This window comes from Ochotona princeps, chromosome 12, assembly GCF_030435755.1.
Source record: "Ochotona princeps isolate mOchPri1 chromosome 12, mOchPri1.hap1, whole genome shotgun sequence".
Classification (NCBI taxonomy): domain Eukaryota; kingdom Metazoa; phylum Chordata; class Mammalia; order Lagomorpha; family Ochotonidae; genus Ochotona; species Ochotona princeps.
The window spans coordinates 13,422,337-13,440,705 of record NC_080843.1 but is presented as its reverse complement, the minus strand read 5'-3'; the positions used below and the strand labels follow the sequence as shown (position 1 = coordinate 13,440,705).

General features: G+C 45.6%; 1 protein-coding gene across 1 annotated transcript in view; it reads left to right on the top strand.

The window, feature by feature from the left end:
* The window catches only part of GPC6 (glypican 6), a 1,040,817-nt gene that overhangs the window by 1,010,742 nt on the left and 11,706 nt on the right, over positions 1–18,369 (top strand). Inside the window, exon 7 of the mRNA XM_004577405.3 lies at positions 10,030–10,166. Coding sequence (XP_004577462.2) covers positions 10,030–10,166 — 137 coding nt within the window. The remainder of the gene's footprint in view (positions 1–10,029; positions 10,167–18,369) is intronic.

The window sequence follows — 18,369 nt, the reverse complement described above, 5'->3', positions numbered from 1 at the left end:
ATGGAGGCCAAAGTTAGTCACCATGGAGGACAAGGCTGGTCTCCAAAACAAACAGCAAAGAATGAAATGGGGGAAGACTGCACATGTCCAAAGTCAGAAACTCACTTCTAGAATGTGAGATCAGCAATAGGCTGTGAAGGTATAAAGCAAAGAAAGACAAAGATGTTGGGGGCACAGTAACAATTCCACTAGCAAAACAGGGGTTCCCCCATGCCGTGTGGTTAGTGTGTCCATGAAGCTCCCCAGGACTGTCCAGCCCAAGCCGGTCACCTGCTTCAGCAAGTCCCACATCCTCTGTCCTGTCCGTCGCTGGGGTATTTAAACGGAGAGCAAGTGAAGTCACTGTCAGGACGTCCCAGCAACCTGACACTTGCAGCCCTACCCAGCATCCTACTCCTTGAGTCGATTGTAAAACCACTCCTTAAAGTCATTTACATGTTTCAGATCTTGCTCCACAACTGAGACAGTCATCATTTAAAGTTATACTCTGATTCACAGAGACGACATGATTTCGTCTGTTCTTTTCATTGTCAAATTCAACAGATCACAGTTCAATGTCTGATGGTGTCATCTCTCAAGGACGTGTAGAATGCTTGCTACACTTACTTGCCCCAAATTTAACACCTTAGGGAATGAAAGACAATCAGAACAGTACATTCAAACATGAAGATTTAAAAAAACAAATGTTACTGATTTCTTAAAGTAGACCACCCAAACTGGGTCTCAACAGCATGACAAGATATCTGTTTCCCATATAATATTCCACTTAAGGATCAGTGGTGCACCAGAAACAACTCCATTTGTTTTGGGCAAGGTCAAGTTCATGCAGTGGGAGCATCCAGTCAAGAATCCCCACACCTGAGGCCAACAGGGATTGCTGACACTCCATACAGTTTTTCATCCAATTCCTAATCCTTTGAGGAATTCTACAAAACTGAGTATTCTCTATGAACCTTCAAAGATTCTAGCACTTTCTATTTTTTTTTTTTATCTTTCTTAGCTTTTCCTACACAATGCAGACATGTGTGTCTCCCCAGGGAGTAGTGCTGAGAGTACCATACCACAGGAAGAAAATTATGTCCCATGGTAATCGCCTGCAAGTGGTGATTGAATTCCATGTGAATGTATGATAAAGCACTAGGATGCGGGGTGAGTTCTGGGTTGTGTACTGACTCGAGGCCACAGTGGAGTGCTGGGTGCATGATGCAGGCAAAGTCTATTTTGGGCTCATTGACAAACTGGATAAAACAGAACCCTGCTGTCATGGCCAAGACTTCTTTGGAAATTCCCTCAAAGAAAGCACATTACAAGTCATTTCTCCACCAAGTGCTGTAGAACCACACCCCCCCAAAAAAAAAAACTGCACTGCTGACAGGCACAGACTGAGACAGAAAAAGTAACAACCCAAACTTAGAATAACAGTGCTCCAAACTTAAAATAAATGGAAAACTAGTGTCGTGGTGAACAGAATGCTAAGAACCATCATTAGAGGGCACCAATCTGAGTCCAGGCTCCAACATAAAGAGAATAAGAGCTGACGCAAGTGCGGTGACATCAGTGGACCCCTCACCCCCAGGGAGACTGTATGCACTCATATCTGGCTACATCCCCCCAAAATCTGCATTCCACCTAAGACTAAGCAAACTCCAATGCTCCACTTTAGACTGGATGTGTTTTCAAAGGAACATGAGCTGCCGTGAAGAGGTCCATTCCCACACCTTGTTTGATCACTGAAGAAGGATGCGTGGCTTGAATCTTGATGCAAACTCACACAGAGGGGTGAAGAGAGCTTGGTGCTATAAGAGCGGTCACGCCCCTCTGGAGTAGAGCTGGATGGGCTCACTGTCTCCAGACTGGCCTACTAACTCTTACCTCGCAAAAAAATGGTTTTCTGTATTGTGAACGTTCCCCAACTTGACCAAGTAAATTGGACGCATCCAAGAGGTTAAAACCAAGCTGACTTCATTTCTTTAAGCAAATTGTTTTCCAAAGCTTACAAATAACCTTCAGCCTATGAAATATTCACACTGTTTTCCCCCCTCAAGATGTATTATTTAGTGCATAGCCTTTTAAATATTAATCATCTTTTTTTTCCTAAAGATATAGTATATATTATTTACATCCCATTACGTTATATTTTCATGCAGATGAAACAGGCCACCGGAATCGCTCTGAAGTCCTAAACAGATGGGGCCTGTGGCCAGGGGAGAGCAAGTGGCCAGCAAAGAGAATCCTGGTCTAAGAATGGCTGAGGGAGGACAGCAGGTGGTTCAGGGTCACTACATGGGGGACTGAGACAAAATAAACAAAACAGGCCTTAGGGGAAGGAGACTGAGCCACAGAGTATGTCCTGCAGAAGAAAGCCAAAGCATATCCATGTAGGTAGATGAGGCAGGTATTGGTGCAGTGCTTCCGTTGGCACCTGGGACAGCTGAATCATGTGTCCGAGCACATGGTTTGCAGCCCCTGCTCTGCTTGTGATGCAGCTTCCTGCTGCTGTGAATGCTGGGAGGAGCAGAGGATGGCTTAACTTCACGGGTCCCCAACTTGGAAGAGACCCAGACTGAGCTCCCAGAGTTCTGGCTTTCAGCTTTCAGGGCTGTGGCCTGGGGAGCAAAACTGGCTGATGGAGAATCTTTCTTTGCCTTTAAAATAAAATGAGAAATTTAATTCATAGTAGAAAAATGTAATAACAGAGTTCAAAAATACCTCCGAATCATATTTCAAGATGTCCCTTTCCTAGGACTCCACAAAGGGAAGGTAGTGGAAATACAACATCTTTCTAAGGATTATAATGACTCCTCAAGATAAGATTCATTCCATTTTTTGGTTAAACTCTTGGGTTGTTGCCCCAAGCCAAGATTGCCCTGGAGGTCTTAGAGGCAGTTCCATCAGGCCTGTGTAAATAACATGTGGAATGACATGGCATGGCGGGACCCTGGCATGCTAATTAGAGAACATGAAGGGTAGCCCCAGGTCCCCCTCTTGCTCTGGGGCTAAGCAGGCCATTGAAAAAGACCAATTTGCCATACCATTTGTCATCCTTATACTCCAAAGGGAAGCCCAGAAGACCCTAAGCTGGCAGATAATCAATCATTTGCAAAATCTTAGCTTCTCTTAGCAGGTCATCAGCAATGCTTTTCATGTATGTATTCACTCACCAACTATTTCCTAAATCCCTGGTACACTCTGAGCGAAGTTAACTGAATCTCAGGTACTTAGTCCCTGCGAGTCGAGGGACACACAGCTGCTGCTCAGGGGCCCAGCCAGGGCTCGTGGCTTCTGACAGGAAGAAAGTGTCCCAAACCGGGAGGTGACAACGCACGAGGACATGATGAGCTTTTGTTGTTTATAATCCCTCTGGGGAGCAGTCACTAACTGTCCTGCTTCCCAGTCCTCCCCTGGGCAGCGGCAGCATTCAGCGATCCTCAAAGCCAAAGTCAAGTGCAGGAACAACAATCCTGTTTTCCAGAAAGGGAAGTTCCAGACCAGCTGAATCTGCGCTTCCATTGGCCCTTGCTTACAGACTGGAATATTTGCCCTCTGTGTTTGCTCACACCAAACCGTGCAGCCACAAGCCCTTCAAGGGCACCGACAACACACAAGTCTAGCGCAAAGCCTGACTAATGAAAGGCTCGTAGTAAGCATTTAATGAAGGCACACCAGCAAGAAAAGCCTTCTTTCTTATTTCACCACTGTATTGGAACTTTCCCGGACTGTATTACACGTTCCTGTCTCATTAAACCAATTTCACTGGATATTACTCAATTTTTGCTTGCTAAGTCACTGATTCAAAATACGTTGCCCAAGTCTCTGTGCTATAGACTATTTACCTCAAACTTTATTCTTGCCCCTCAGTCTGAAAAAAGTTTGGAACCAAGAGCTTCCAAGTATTTATAATTAGTTACATGTTAGTACCACTGAATTCACATACTACTGTAGAATGTTTATATGAAAACAGAAACTTAAGTTTAGGATAAAAACAAAAGCAAAGACTCATTGTTATTTTTACTTTGTAATGTGGCAGATGTATCCAGAGCCAGAGAAATATCATACCTGCTGTTTTAGTATTGTTCACTTGTGCTTGCAGTGTTTGCCAAAGTTTCTTTCTCAGAGCCATTTTAAGTCACTATTCCATTGAATTAGTTCATGCTAGACAGGCTAATCCATACATGCATTTATCTAGCACATCTGTTGTTTCAACACCACAGCAGCTAACGGAGATGTGAGATACTGCTACAGTCCCTCCCCACTGTGAAAGTCTGATTTGTCCTATTGGATAATCAGGAAATGGCCATCCCCTTATGGACCCCTTGCAATATCAAACGTTACATAAAATATTAGGAAAATTCCACTCCTTTTGTATTTTGATATTTCAAAATTAGAAATTCTAATATTTTCATTCTGTATCACATGGACTCCCATGCACACGCCCAGAGATGCAGCACCAATCTAACACCCTTTGAAGGCCTTAACAGTAAGCAATGACACTAGTAAGCCTCGTGCTTCAGGGTAACGATTCCCAAGTCTGCACTTGGATTTGAATCTCATCTCCCCCAATCACTAGGTGTGCCTCTCTAAGCCCCTATTTCCCAGTTGCGCAAAGGACATAATGATAGTCTCTCGGCACAGAGCTGTGTCTTCGCTCAGTGCAAGCACACAGGGCACTCCTATTCCTCTGAGTCAATTACTATCCTACGCTGAATCCAGCAAGGCTCTTCAAGGCCATGTGTTCTGACACCAAAGCCTTCTTTTTTCCCAATTTTTCATTTTTAGAACTTTCCAGCAACACTGAAATGGTTGAAAAAAAAAGAGTAAAACTAAAAATCATGTAGATGCAATGGCAGTTGACTTTGGTTATTTTCAAGTGAGTAAAATCACCATGACAATTGTTCCAGTGTGTATCTCATCAAAGTGACGGCAGTGCCCTGTACTGGCACAATACTATAACCACACTTGAGAAAGGCAGCAGTAATTCAATAACACCACCTACTTCCTAATCTGGAATCAGAATCTCCCAATTAGCTCAAAACCAGATTTCACAGCTGCGCCCCAGTTCCAAACCTGGGATTCAGTAAGCGTCTGCCACAGCACCAGGATGGCATGACTTTGGAGCTTCTTTCCTTCTAAAAGTCATCCTCCTTTAAAAAAAAAAAATGCATTTACTCCTTTTCCCTTGTTTAAAGAGTCAAAGTCGGCAGCTGTACTCTAGCATGCTACCTCTGTTACTGGGTGTCCCGGATGACCTCTTCGTGCATGTTCTAGAATGTGTAACCCCTTCCCTAGAATTACCTATACCCAGGAAGTTAAGCAAGAAATTTGATGACGAGATTCACATTAAATATTTAGGGAAAGGTTAATTATATTTTGTAAACTGATAGATAAAGAATATACGTATTTATTTGGTACTAATTCATATGATAAATGTGTACATTACATAATTTTCAAATCAAAGCAAACACACCTATTTCCTATTTTCTCCAGTATTTGTCATTTCTTTGTGGTGAAAATATTCCAAATCCTTTCTCCTAGCTTGAAAAACAACGTGCAGTGTCTTTAAGTAAAGATGTCAGATGAGAGAATCTGGGGGGTGGGAGAGGAGAGTGAGCGAGCGCTTAGATAAGCCCTCTTTCTCTTCCTTGTCTGTACTAATCACTGTGTTCTTAGCTACCATTGCACCCGTCAGCTTCCTTTCTCTTTTGTCTAATTTCCCAGTTTTTGTGCGGTGGGTGTGAGAAGGGTACCACTGGCTTCAACAGTGAGTGTCTGTCGAATATTGTAAACAATCAGACATCAGAATGAAGTCCAGATAAGTCACAGGGAAGGCTCATGTTTTCCTGCAAACCTCGATGGCATATTTTGGGATCAGATTTCTGTAGCATAACAGAAGTTGCTAAACTTTTAGAATCTATGAATAGCATAGATGACACAATGTTCATACTCAGGTATGATTGATAATGCTAATACTATAGAATTACCAATTTCATATTGACCTAACAGCAAATACCATTTGTAAGTATGGATGAAAGTTAATTCTTAAACTGGCAAATCTAGGAAGCAAAGAAAGGAAGCTTTTTGAAATTGTGCATGTGATGGCAGTCTTTGCTCCCAGAAAACTTGTTTTATTAGTGAATTAGGACTCATTGTTAGTGTCAGCAGCACACTTGTACTAAGTACTTGTTTACATACAGCTTAGTTCTCCAATGTGTGTGCACTTAAATTTCCAGAGAAGGAAAAAGTTAGGTCTGGAGCTATAGCAAAGCAGTTGCATCTGCTATTCACAAACCAAAAACCAAAGTGAGAAAGCAGTGCTAAATGGCATGAGAATTCATAGTAATTTAGAAAAATCTTTGATATCGAAAAATAAATCACAGTCATTCAGACCTGCTTGAGAAGCAAAGGCATGTTCTTACCCGGCGCTAACAGCGTCCATTTGTTGAGCTGGCCGCCGCACCATCGCAGTCTGGGGGTGACTTGGCCAAGGGCTCCGTGCAGAACATTAAAGCACCATTTACATTTCTCACTGCTCCTCTGCAGTCATCTCCTTCAACTGCACGGCAAAGATGCACAGTTACTGAAATGCCAGCAGGAACATGTTCTGGTTACAAAACACACTGTGGGGAGCAACCAGAGAGCACCCACACATCCATCATAAGGAGGGCTCCTCGCTTACCAGGCCCTATCATCCCTTTAGAGATAAAAAGCATGCATTATCGTGACCCCAACTGGTCGGTGATGTGACTGTTGTCCCTAATCTTGGGACAGACTGAGACAGTGAGACCCATTATTTCAATCAGCATTCACTGGGGAACTAATATGTGCTGACACCTGCATGGTGACCCCTCCTGGCTTCCCCAGGACTTTGCTGCTTCAGCATCACAAATCCAGGACACTGGAACAGTTTGAGTCACCGGTACACTTGAGTGCTGGATCTTTCAACCCACATGAAGCACTCAGGATGAAAACAAGGCCCAGCCTTACCCCTGCCGTCTAGAAACACACTGCCTGAGACCCTTGGAAAGGTGAAGCTCACACAGATCGGTTCTTATAATTAAGAGCAGCACACTGTGCAAGGCAGGAAGGTGGCTATGGAGCTCACTCAGAGGGGAGAGAGCACACCTGGCAGAAGACAACGCTTGACTGTGACTTCAAACACGAAGCAAAACAAACAGCACAGCACTACCCGTTCAGTTTTGCAAATATTAACGCAGGTGAGACCTGCGGGACATTAGACTGTTGTATTCTTCCTCTGAATCACAAAATGTGTGCATTTGGCTTAGATTCCCACAGCATGATGGTAGGATTTGAGAATGAAGTAAGCACATAAAATGAATACTCCTTCCTCATTGTGCTTTCCTATGGGACAGCGTGAGCCTGCCAGTACTGCAGGTCTAAAGACGGTGAGAGTGTTCAGAACTATTTATAAATATGGAATACACGTTTCTCTCGCTGGGGTTTGAGCTGAAAAGAGTGCAAATGACTGGCCTGTGGCTGTCAGCCTGTTTCGGAGGCTGTGGACATGATGCATGACAAACTAAAGATGAGTGAGCAGGCACTGGGCCCAGCGGTTAGGATGCCAGGGACAGTGCCCACCTCCCACTTCTGAGCGCCTGGGGTCAGCTGCTGGACCCTGCCAATGCAGACCTGGGAGGCAGGCGTGATGGCTCAAGTGACTGGGTGCTTGGCACCCACGTCGGGGACTGGATGGAGATCTCTGTCCTGCCCTTTCCTATGGCCATGTGGGCATCTGGGGAATGACTCAGAGGAATAGGACATTCTCCTCTCTCACTCGCTCTCTTGGCCGCTACACTTTTTTAAATTAATGTGAGGGATTTTTTTTCCATGTTTTATTTAGAAAAAAAATGAAACTTACTGTAAACTGCATTTTTTTAAATTATAGGTATTCTAACTAGATATGGAAACGATCAAAAATCTGCTTCCTTTGCACTCTCTCTAACTGTATAAATATTTGTAGTTTACCTTTGTTTGTTAGATTGAGCCAGTATAGGTCCTTAGGTCCTAACCACCTCAATATGCATCTCCTAGCAACATGGCCTTCTACATTGCCACAGTTCATGCTCAGGAAATGAACACTGACATTATCCTATCAGTGTCCAAAAGAGGGACAACAGACAAACTCTACCCACTGTCTCAACAACACCTCTGTGGAAACCATTTACTTGGTTTGGCATCCAACTCAAAGCCACAGGCTGCATTTGGGTATTGCATCTCTTGGTCTTCACCAGGCAATCCCCTTAGTCTCGCCTTTCATGACTGCCACTTGTGAGAATGGCCCTGAGTTGGATTTTGTCTGATGTGCCATCAGGACCAGAGGTGGGCTGCGAGTTTCCAGCTGCCTGAGCACTATATCCATCAAGAGGCCCATAAGACCACTTTGTGCCGTGACTCTTACCTGAAGCAGGTGGAAGTTCGGCACGTTCCTGCCTATAACATGCCCACGTTCCCAGGGCAGTTAGTAAGTGATCCTAGGAGCTGCTCAGACATCCTAGTCCCTGCCAGTGATTTGTGCTTTTGTCTTAGTTTCCTAGGAATGCTGTGATAAAAGACTACATATATGCTAGCTTATACCAAAATAAGGGATCATCCATCCGTCAGGAGACCGGAGTGTGAGCTCACACTGCCAGCAGGGCGGGTTCCTCCTAAGGGCTGTGAGGGAGGGGTCTGGTCCAGACCTTCTCCTTAGCTTGTGGAGGACCATCTTCTTCCTGGGTCTCTTCTTGTCATCTTTCTTCTGTGTTCATCTCTGGGTCCTGATTGCCCCTTTTGCAAGGATGCCAGCTGTATTAAGCTAGGGCCCACTCTCACTGAGCTCACTTTCACAGCCTTACTTCTGGCAAGAACCCATCTCAAAATAAGGTTACACTTTTTTAAAGATTTAGTTATTTTTATTGGAAAGTCAGATACACAGAAAGGAGGAGAGACAGAGAGAAATCTCTTTCATCCAATGATTCACGCCCCACGCTGCCTCAGAGGCCAGAGATGAGCCGATCCAAAGCCAGGAGCCAGGAGCCTCCTCCAGGTCTCCCACTTGGATACATGGTCCCAAGACTTTGGGCCATCCTAGACTGCTTTCCCAGGCCACAGGCAGAGAGTCGTTTGGGAAGTGGAGCCACCAGGATTAGAATCGGCATCCATATGGGATCCCGGGGTGTTCAAGGTGAGGACTTTAGCCACTAGGCCACCACGCCATGCCCAAGGTTACATTTTAACTACATGGAATTTGGACTTTCAATTGTGGATTTGGAGAGACACCACTGAATCCCATAACACATGCATCAAATCTACCCACAGGCTCCTCAATGTTTGCATACACAAAATGGGAAACCGGGCTGTGACTGCATGAACCACGTGGTGCTAGAATCTTCTTGCTACCCTTTCCCCAAATACAGAGTCATTGGCAGGCCTGAAAAGACAGAAGGTGCTGAGACTCATCCGCATTGGGCTCAGCAGAGTACCGTTCCCCCTATTCAGGATGACCTTTCCTCTTTGATGCCAGAGGATGCTCAGTGGATTTGGTTTCCCGGCCAGGTGCCTGCTATGGAAGTCTGTGCAGAATACCAGAGCACATACTTCAGGATTACAGAAGCTGAGTCAATATACGCATTCAAATGTTGCAGGCAGTCCTGGGGAAAGTGCATTGTTTTGCTGCATTGATCTGACACCCAGACAGATGAATTTAGAGCACGTGCATAGGATATTAGCAGCAGGGACTCTCCGCAGAAGTAGGACCCAAAGCCAGGTGAGATGCTCTCAACATGTTTAATTCAAAGCAATGGAAGGAGAGAAAAAAAAATGGAAAACACAGGGCCAATTACACAGAGACTGTTCCTGAGGTCAAAGGAAGGCTGAGAGGGGAGCTGTGGGAATGGAGATGCAGCCCCTGCCATACAGCATGCCCTTCAAAGGGAGTAGGGGACCCTGCATTCCTCACATCACAGCTTTTGCAAACGTCAGTTGTACCACGTCCCTGGGACGATGCTCACTCGATTTCCTTGCTTTTTTGATCAGGTCACAGACATAAAAGAGAAATTGAAGCTCTCTAAAAAAGTCTGGTCGGCGTTAGCCTACGCTATCTGCAAAGACGAGGGTGTCACCGCGGGCACATCCAATGAAGAGGAATGTTGGAATGGGCACAGCAAAGCCAGGTGAGGGGAACTGCAGTCCCGGCTGTGCCTTAGCACAGCCAGCCTTGGAAGTCTGTGCTGGCACAATGCTGCAGATCGGTTTATGCCAAAAGCAACCGAGGGTGGAGGGACACGTCGCCACTTAGCAACAGCTGTTGAGAGTGACAGGTTTGATGGGCTCCTGGGAGCACTTTTTCTCAAGGTGCCATTAAGCGTGGAATCCTTGCTCTAAATGTCTTGCCTCTGGAAGAGGATGGAAGCATGGTGACAGACATCCTGAGATCACAGAGAGCCCTTTTATGTTCACTTAATGACTTTAAGATAGTAGAACTATTTTTAGCCATAGTTAAATTTGCAGAGCTGTATTTCTTTAACCCTAAGTTAAACAGAAAATGAAAAATCACCATTGGAGAAAACAAAAAGCTGCCATGCTCCTTAGAGAGGTGGAAGAGAATAGCTGAGGGTCAACCAGGGAAAAGATCTAACAGCCCCCATGCCTCAGGGAGTCCCAAGGAACCTCCTGATGAAGAGAAGGCTCGCTGACCAATGCTGCAGTCATTTGAAATGGACTTTCTTGAATTGGTTGATTCAGCTCCAAAACAGACTTGGCTCAAGTTTCACAGGGTGGAGAAGTTAGTCAGGGGAACTGTCTAGGAGCTGGCAAGCAGGGTAGGAAATGGGGACAAGAATGTGCTGGAGCCTTCATCGGGGAGGCTGCAGATGGGTGAAGCAGCTGGCCAACTGAACTCAAGGAATCTTAGGGGATTGACCAGCAGGTGGAGAAGCTCAGAGGGGAGTCTTTCCCGGGGTCTTTCTGGGGTGGTTTCAAGCATAAGAAGTCAGAAGGTACTGGAAGGTGCAGTTTAGAAGAAACTGCTGCAGGTAAGCAGGAAATGTAAGTGGGCTCCACGGTACATGCTGTTTCTTGCTGCTGACTCGCATTTCTATCCACTGGTATTAATATCAGAAACCAAACCAGGAAAATCTTCCACAAGGCGAAAGCTACGAAAAGAGCCATTAGCCAGTTTAACACGTCCAAAATATCAATATCAAAATTTTAAATCCTAAGTGTACAGAAGGACATTCCCAATATTAAGAAGCTACTGAAAACTACTTCATGTGGCATCTTTAAATGTATGGGAATGATTGTGAAATGATGAAAAAGAAGGTTTATTCTTATCACCTATGTGAAACAGAAGAACTAGAACCTTTATTTTAAAAACCTATCAACGAATGTCAAGGATACGGAAAAGAAAGAAACATGACCTCTGATATTGGCCACCGTGGAGTTTATATGCTCAGCGTGCACATGCAAGTCTCTCACACCCTAGCCTTTCTTCCTCTCTCTGTTTTATCCATCAGATAAACCCCCTTTTTTGTCTCCAGCCACTCCCGCAGTCCTTTTGTCTTAGCATTTCCCAAACTTATCTTCCATCACCTGACTGTTCTCACTACTTTCTGCATCCGCCTCCAAACTGCTTCACCGAAATTCCTTGATTCAGAAACATTACTACTTCAAATTTCTACAAGTCTAAAATAGAAAATGGCTATGCCTATTTACTGTGGTGATTATCTTAATTTTCCAAAAAGCTGCTATTAAACTAAAAGTGCCTGTTGAAACAGATGGTGACTTGCAATGGCAAGTTTCATCTGTCGTGTTGCAGCCATGGTCAAGGCTGTGTGAAGAGTGACTGGGCTAGGATGTGAACGCACTGTCAACCTCCTGCCACTCTCAGCTGCACTTCTGAAAGTTCCCACTGTCTTTTTGACTGAACAGGCTAAAAATGGGAAGCACAGATGCGCATTGTGACCCTATCAGCATTTCAACCTTCATCCTGACAATAAGACAGAGGGTCAAGAGGACGTATTCCTTGCATTCCCTTGACCTTGCCAACTTCCTGAGACAGGGTGAAGATCAAGGCAGTGATGTCCATGCAGGCTGTCATTTCTAAGGTTTGCTCTGCAAACTTGGAAGGCGCAGACTACCCTGTTGGAAATCTTTCTTGAAGAGCCAATTCTGATTCAGCAGGTGTTGCAGAATGAATTATGTGCCTTCTCAATGGGTGAGGGATATCCTAACACCTAATGTGAAGGTCATGTGAGGTTCATACTTCGAGAGGCAATTACTCTGTGTGGGTGGAGCCTCTTGAATGGGATCTGTGCCTCTTGAAGAACAGGCAGGAGAGACAGAGCTGGTGTTGACAGTAGGTCTCCAGCGAGAGATGAGGAGGAGTCTACGCATCCAAGATGCTTCCAAGGAATGAGTTATTCCTAGTCCAGGAAACACCCCTGGAGAAGCAACACTCTAAGGTATGATTGCCATGTTGAGCCCCTCGAAATACCAAACAAAAAGAACACACCTCACAGACAGACACACACACACACGCACACAGTGTGACTCCTTGGTTAAAGCCAAAAATAGCAGCAGTCCTGTATTTTTTCTGGGAACCCTATGTTCAGCCTCTATTTAAGATGTTCCTTTTCAGTCTACACACAGACCACAAGGAGCAAGTTAAATTGTTGACTGTGCCTTCACAAATACCTTCACCATTTCCTTTCATGGGCTTTGCTTATATCATCAACGAGAGCAATTCAGGCAGAGAGAGTATCGCGTTTGGTTCAAAGAGCATGCAATAAGAACAACCAGTACACAGACAAGGTAGCATTCCTAGGCCTCCCCATGCAGCAAGAAATGCAACACAGCTTTAAATGCAACACAGCTTTCATCACATAGGAAATCAGCTACACAAACCTCCAGTCTCACTGCAATGAATGATAAAGCTCAACACTTTGAACACTGGGTGTGTTTTGTATCCAATCAATGTATTCATCAGTTCTGGATGCTATGATAGAAATACCAAAGATGCCGTGGTTAAAGCAGCAGAAATGTATTCCTCACAATTCCACAAGTTGGCAAGTTCACAATTAGGGTGCAGGCAGCACTACATCCTCTTTTTAGCTTCTAGACAGCTTCATCCTGTCATAGTAGAGAGACGGGATATTTTGTCTCTTCTCCCTCTAAGGGCATGAATCCTATCACAGAATTCCACCCTCATGACTTCCTCCAACCTTAACTACTTCCAAATACCATCATACTGCGGACAAAGGCTTCTGCACAGATGTGGGAGACATTCAGTACAGAGCAAACACATCCTACTTTCCAGCAGAGTGAAGAAGGGTGTTCTCACCAGAGTCCATGCTTGTCCGTCACTTGACAGAAGCAGTCTGGTTGACCAGAAAGAGAATAGGGTGGAAAATATGGCTCTCCTGCCTCCATTTTCCCCTTCACCTAAGCAGCAGGGAGGTAAGAGATGTAGCAACTCCAGCTCAACTCAAATAGGAACAATCCAGAAGGCCAAAGGGAAGAAAATGGAAAAGTCGTGGCACACGCTACAAATGGAGGCCTCAAGGTTCATTCCCAGAGTGAACCTTGAGGCCCCTGGAGGACACCTGCTCCACGTCATCCTCTGAAGAACACTGTAGGCAGCTGCTGGCCGGAGCAGGTGAAGAACGATGAGATGTGCAGCATGAAAGTTGGGCCTGAGAGGAAGTGCAGCTTTCGTCTGGCTGACACCTACAGGTTAGAACTGGTTAGAACTCAGGCAGCAAAAGAAAACACAGCAGGTGTCCGCAAGGGCTGTTAGCTTTCCGCTCATGTAGACTGGTGCTGGCTTCTTACGGGCTCTGTTGAATGACAACGTCCATCACTTGTTTTAGCATGACTTCCCTTCCTAAGGACCTTGTCTCTAACTTCATAGGATTGAGGAGAGGACAATATGCAGATGACAGTCAATGGCTGGGTTCCAGGCCATTTGATCGGACATCGATCATTTCAGCTTGTTGTGGCTCGGGTCAGTTATTTCCAGACCTCTCGCCTCCCTCAAAGACTGGCAAACAACTTTCGGATTTTGCTCCTGGTGAGCAAGGCTCTAGCTGTCACCCTCCCTCCTTTGACACGCCCTCTGGGAAAAGGAGAGCAAGGAGCTGTGTGATTAATTGGACCCACTGGAGACAGGGCTTCTGCAGGGGCCTCTGCTGTTTCTCAAGGCACCTGAGCCTCAGAGAAATATTCTGTCCCCAAGGAGATCCTTCCCGAGGCCAGAAGGTAAACACAGTAAATTGTAAGAAGCAGGAAAAGTGGAGAAATAGATGAGCTGTTCTTAGCAGCCTCCATGTGGACCGAGTAACCAAGGAAAAGAGGAGCCAGTCAAGAGCGGATCAGCCTTGAGCAAATAGCAGAGGGAGAAATGAGGCGCTGCAATGAGACTGTGTCAAAGAGGGCTCCTCAGCAGCCCTGGCAGAACAACAATGCTTTAGTCTGACTGCCAAACGTGTCCCATGGCACTCTAGCCATAAAACAGGCAACCAAGAAAACAGCTTTGGAAGGTGGTGCTTGGAAGAACTGACTGGCACATTTGGGGCTGGATGGCTGCATGGTCGTCCTGACTGTCCTGGGGCAGAGGAAGCAGAACAACCTGCCAGGGATAAATTGTGACAGCCGCGGATTCCAGGAGGAGGCAGCGACCACACTGCTGCTCCACGACTCACCCGCCTGACCCGTGGCTCACAGGCCCTCTCCTGTCCGCTCAGTCACGGGCAGCCTCTCATTCCAGGGAGAGAAGGTGGGCTTAAGGCACTCCTGCCAGCGCGCTCAGGGCCCAGGCAGGGAACTGATATTCTGCTCACGGCTATAATCAGTGAGCAGTGCGTTGTCAAAAGGAGTTCCCAAACTGTTTCCTGCCTCACACTGTCTCGCTGGAGAGCAGCCACCACAAGCCCTGCTGGGCACCAGGAGTCAGGCTTTCGGCTCCAAATTTAGCTGCTGTCAGCCAGGCTAAGAACAAGCTTGGCATTTGGGACAGCTACATTAACAACCTAATTTTCCTAAAAACTGCACAATGAACAGGGAAAGAAAGTAGCTAAGTGACCTGCCATGGTCAACACAAGCCCCAAGAAGATTTCAGGTATCTCAGGGCACATCCCCGTGTCCCATCTCCACGGGTGCACCCAGGCCACAGACAGCTCTGGCTTAATGGAGCATACAGTCACAGTACGCTTGTAGCAACAATATTTTCTCAACCAGGAAAAAAAAAATGGAAAAGGAAAAGGTAATCCACATTTCAAACTCACAAAGAGCTACAGAAAACTCAGATTTGTAAAGGGTGTTAAAGGCCATTTGCTGACAATCCACCACTGCACCGGTCTGTCATTTCACACTGAGTAGTTCAGTGCATTAAGTCTATTAACGTTGATGTGCAAACATCAACCCACCCCAGCACATTTTCATCTTCCTAAATTGAAACTGGATGCCCATTAACCCTAATCCCCTACACTCCTTGCCCTGGTGTCAGGTCCTAGAAAGTACCTTCCTGTCTCCTATGAATGTAAGCACTGCACATATGGCCTGTAAATGGACTCACAACACATTTATCCTTGTGCAACAAACACTTCACTCAGCACAATGCTCCCAGAACTCTCCCATGCTCTAGCATGTGTCAAAATTTCCCTCCTTTGTAATGCTGAATCGTTTTCCTTGATGTGTATACACCATATTTTGTGTATCCTCTCAGTCCCCTGCTGGCTATTTTGAATAGTGCTGCTATGAACAAAAGTGTATAAATAACCATTTATGTCTTTGCTTTAAAGATTTATCCATTTGGAAGGCCAAGCGACAAAGATAGAGACAGAGCGAGAAATGGGTCTTCCCTGCCCTGGCTCACTCCCCTACATGTCTGTAAGAGTCAGGCTGGTCCAGTTCAAAGCCAGGAACCAGGAACTGCAGCCACATCAGCATCACAGCTGGCAGGGGTTCCAGCGCGTGGGCCATCTGCTGGTAACTCTCCCAGGCACATTAGGAGGGAGCTGGATTGGAAGTACAGTCGTTGGGTCTTTCCAAGTAGTGTTCACAAGGGATTCTAGCAGTGGCTTATCTGGCTCTGTTGAGCCATGATACCATTCCAAATTCATGCTTTTATTATCTGCATATATTCTCAGAAGTGGAAACACTCCATCAACTGTGGCTCTATTTTTAGTTTGCTGAGGAGTGCCATGCTATTCTCGGTGGCTGTTGCACCACCAAGGGCGCATGTGGTTCCAATTTCTCCACATCCTTTTCAACATTTGTGGGTTTTTTTTTTTCTTTCAAATAATAGCCCTTCTAAGGGATATGAAGTTTAAAACTGATTTAAAAAAAAAAAAACTTCTGAAAGAAATTTTTGACACCATGGGTTCACAGACTCTTACAGGAGACTCAAGACCAAAGCTGTTTCCAGAATTCAGAAGTGAGAAAATCCCAGGGTGAATATGTGCCGTATTAGGTGATACCCTAGTGGGACTGGGGGCTGAAATCCAACGTAAAACATATTAATATTTCTGCAGCAAATGTATTAAAGTGCCACTAAGTGGGATGAATTAGGACTATAATTAGCCTCATTTTAGAACAGACGAAGTTTTGCTAACAAATGGGTGGCAGAAAAACCTGGAGATTTCTAAATTTTGGAATGTGCCTAAGGAATTCTGGCTCTGTGTTAGCACTGACCACTTGGATTCACAGGGCTCTGACACCTGCTAAAGCTGAATCCGGGTGTAGCCTGGAATTAGAAACAGCTGCAGAGAAGTGTTTGCAGCAACAAACCAAACCTGCTTTCAACAAACCCCAGCAGTTGAGCCTTGAGACAAGACCAATCAGAGGACAAATCTGAGACCTTGAAGACAAACCTCAGCTGGCAGAGTCACCCCATGTCCTGCCACAAACATGCTGCTCCCCCTGGGCATCACCCAGCTGACTTGCCTGGTTAATGTCTCGCTTCTCACACTTCCTCCATCTTTGAAATCCCGTTAAATTTGAAGAGCTGTGGGTCCCTTCCCTCAATGCCTAAATACGTAGCTCCCTACGGCATCCATGTGATGATGAGCAACAGTGAATCCTGCTAAGTCAACATTACCTCTTCTGGCAACAGAGCCTTTCTGCAAGCGTCAGCTGTGCTGTAAGGAGTGGTTTTGAATGGTGCTGTGGCTGGCCCACAGAAAATTCCTGGAAGGACCGATCAGGTCTCCTATAGAGTTAGGGTCTAATAGCGCATACTCAACGTCTTCCTCAAGCACTTTAAGAAGGCAGGGCTATCTCTGTGGCCTTAATCAATCAGAGATTTATTTCATCCAGGCAACGCCAAGAGTTAATTTAGCAGATGACAGAAGCAGTCAGTTCCGCCAGCAAGGGACCCAGCTCAGAGCTTGCAGTTCCTGCAGGGTGCTTACATTCCTGTGAGATTCTTCTGCCCTAATCAGTTACACTTTTGGAGTATAACCCAGGAAGTCTACACTAATGGTATGAAATTATATGTGAACAAAATATTTCTGGGGGCTGGCAGTGTGACATAGTGGGGTAAAGCCACTGCCTGTGACACTGGCATCTTGTATGGGCACCGATTTGTGTCCCAGATGTTCCAGTTCCAAATCCAGTTCCCAGCTAATGGCCTGGCAAAAGCAGTGGAAGATGACCAAGCGCTTCAGCACCTGCCACCCACATAGGAGATCCCAGATGAAGCCCCTGGCTTCAGTCTGGCTCGTCCCTGGCTATCGTGGCCATCTGCGAAGTGAACCAGCAAATGGAAGATTCTCTCTCTCTCCCTATTGATTCTGACTTTCAAATAAGTACATTTTTTTTTAAATAAAAAAATTCTGCAAAAGCATGTAAGTTTTATTTCCTAGTCCTGCTCTTGCAAAAACACAAGGCAACCAAAATAGAGAAGCCACTCTTGACTCTTAAAAGGGGCAACAACACCTTGTGAAAGCGATGACAAGAAGTGGCACCCTGGTTCCACTCTCCAGTTTGTGTTCACATCTGGGTTCCCCCTGCTGCAGGCAAACACACATCTGGTCTTATAACCTAGATTATCTATGCCTAGACTCTCCTATGTTGCCCCAAGGTGTGATGGCACAAAACTAGAATGCTGTCATGCCAAAGAGCTGTGCAGGAGCTAAGCAAAGGAAGAGAGGCTGGGCTCAATGATGTGTCTGCTTTGCCAGATCCGAGCATTAGGCAAAGACCCACTGAACATGACAGGCAATGAGCAGGTGCACTCGTGAGCTCCTGGTGTGGAACCGGACCCTTCACAGTCCATGCCGGCTTTGCAACCAGCAGCAACAGGGTTACCTTCAGGATCTATATCTCCATTTTCTTTCAAAATGGCCATTTTCTTTCTCAACTGTTTTAGACTCAGGT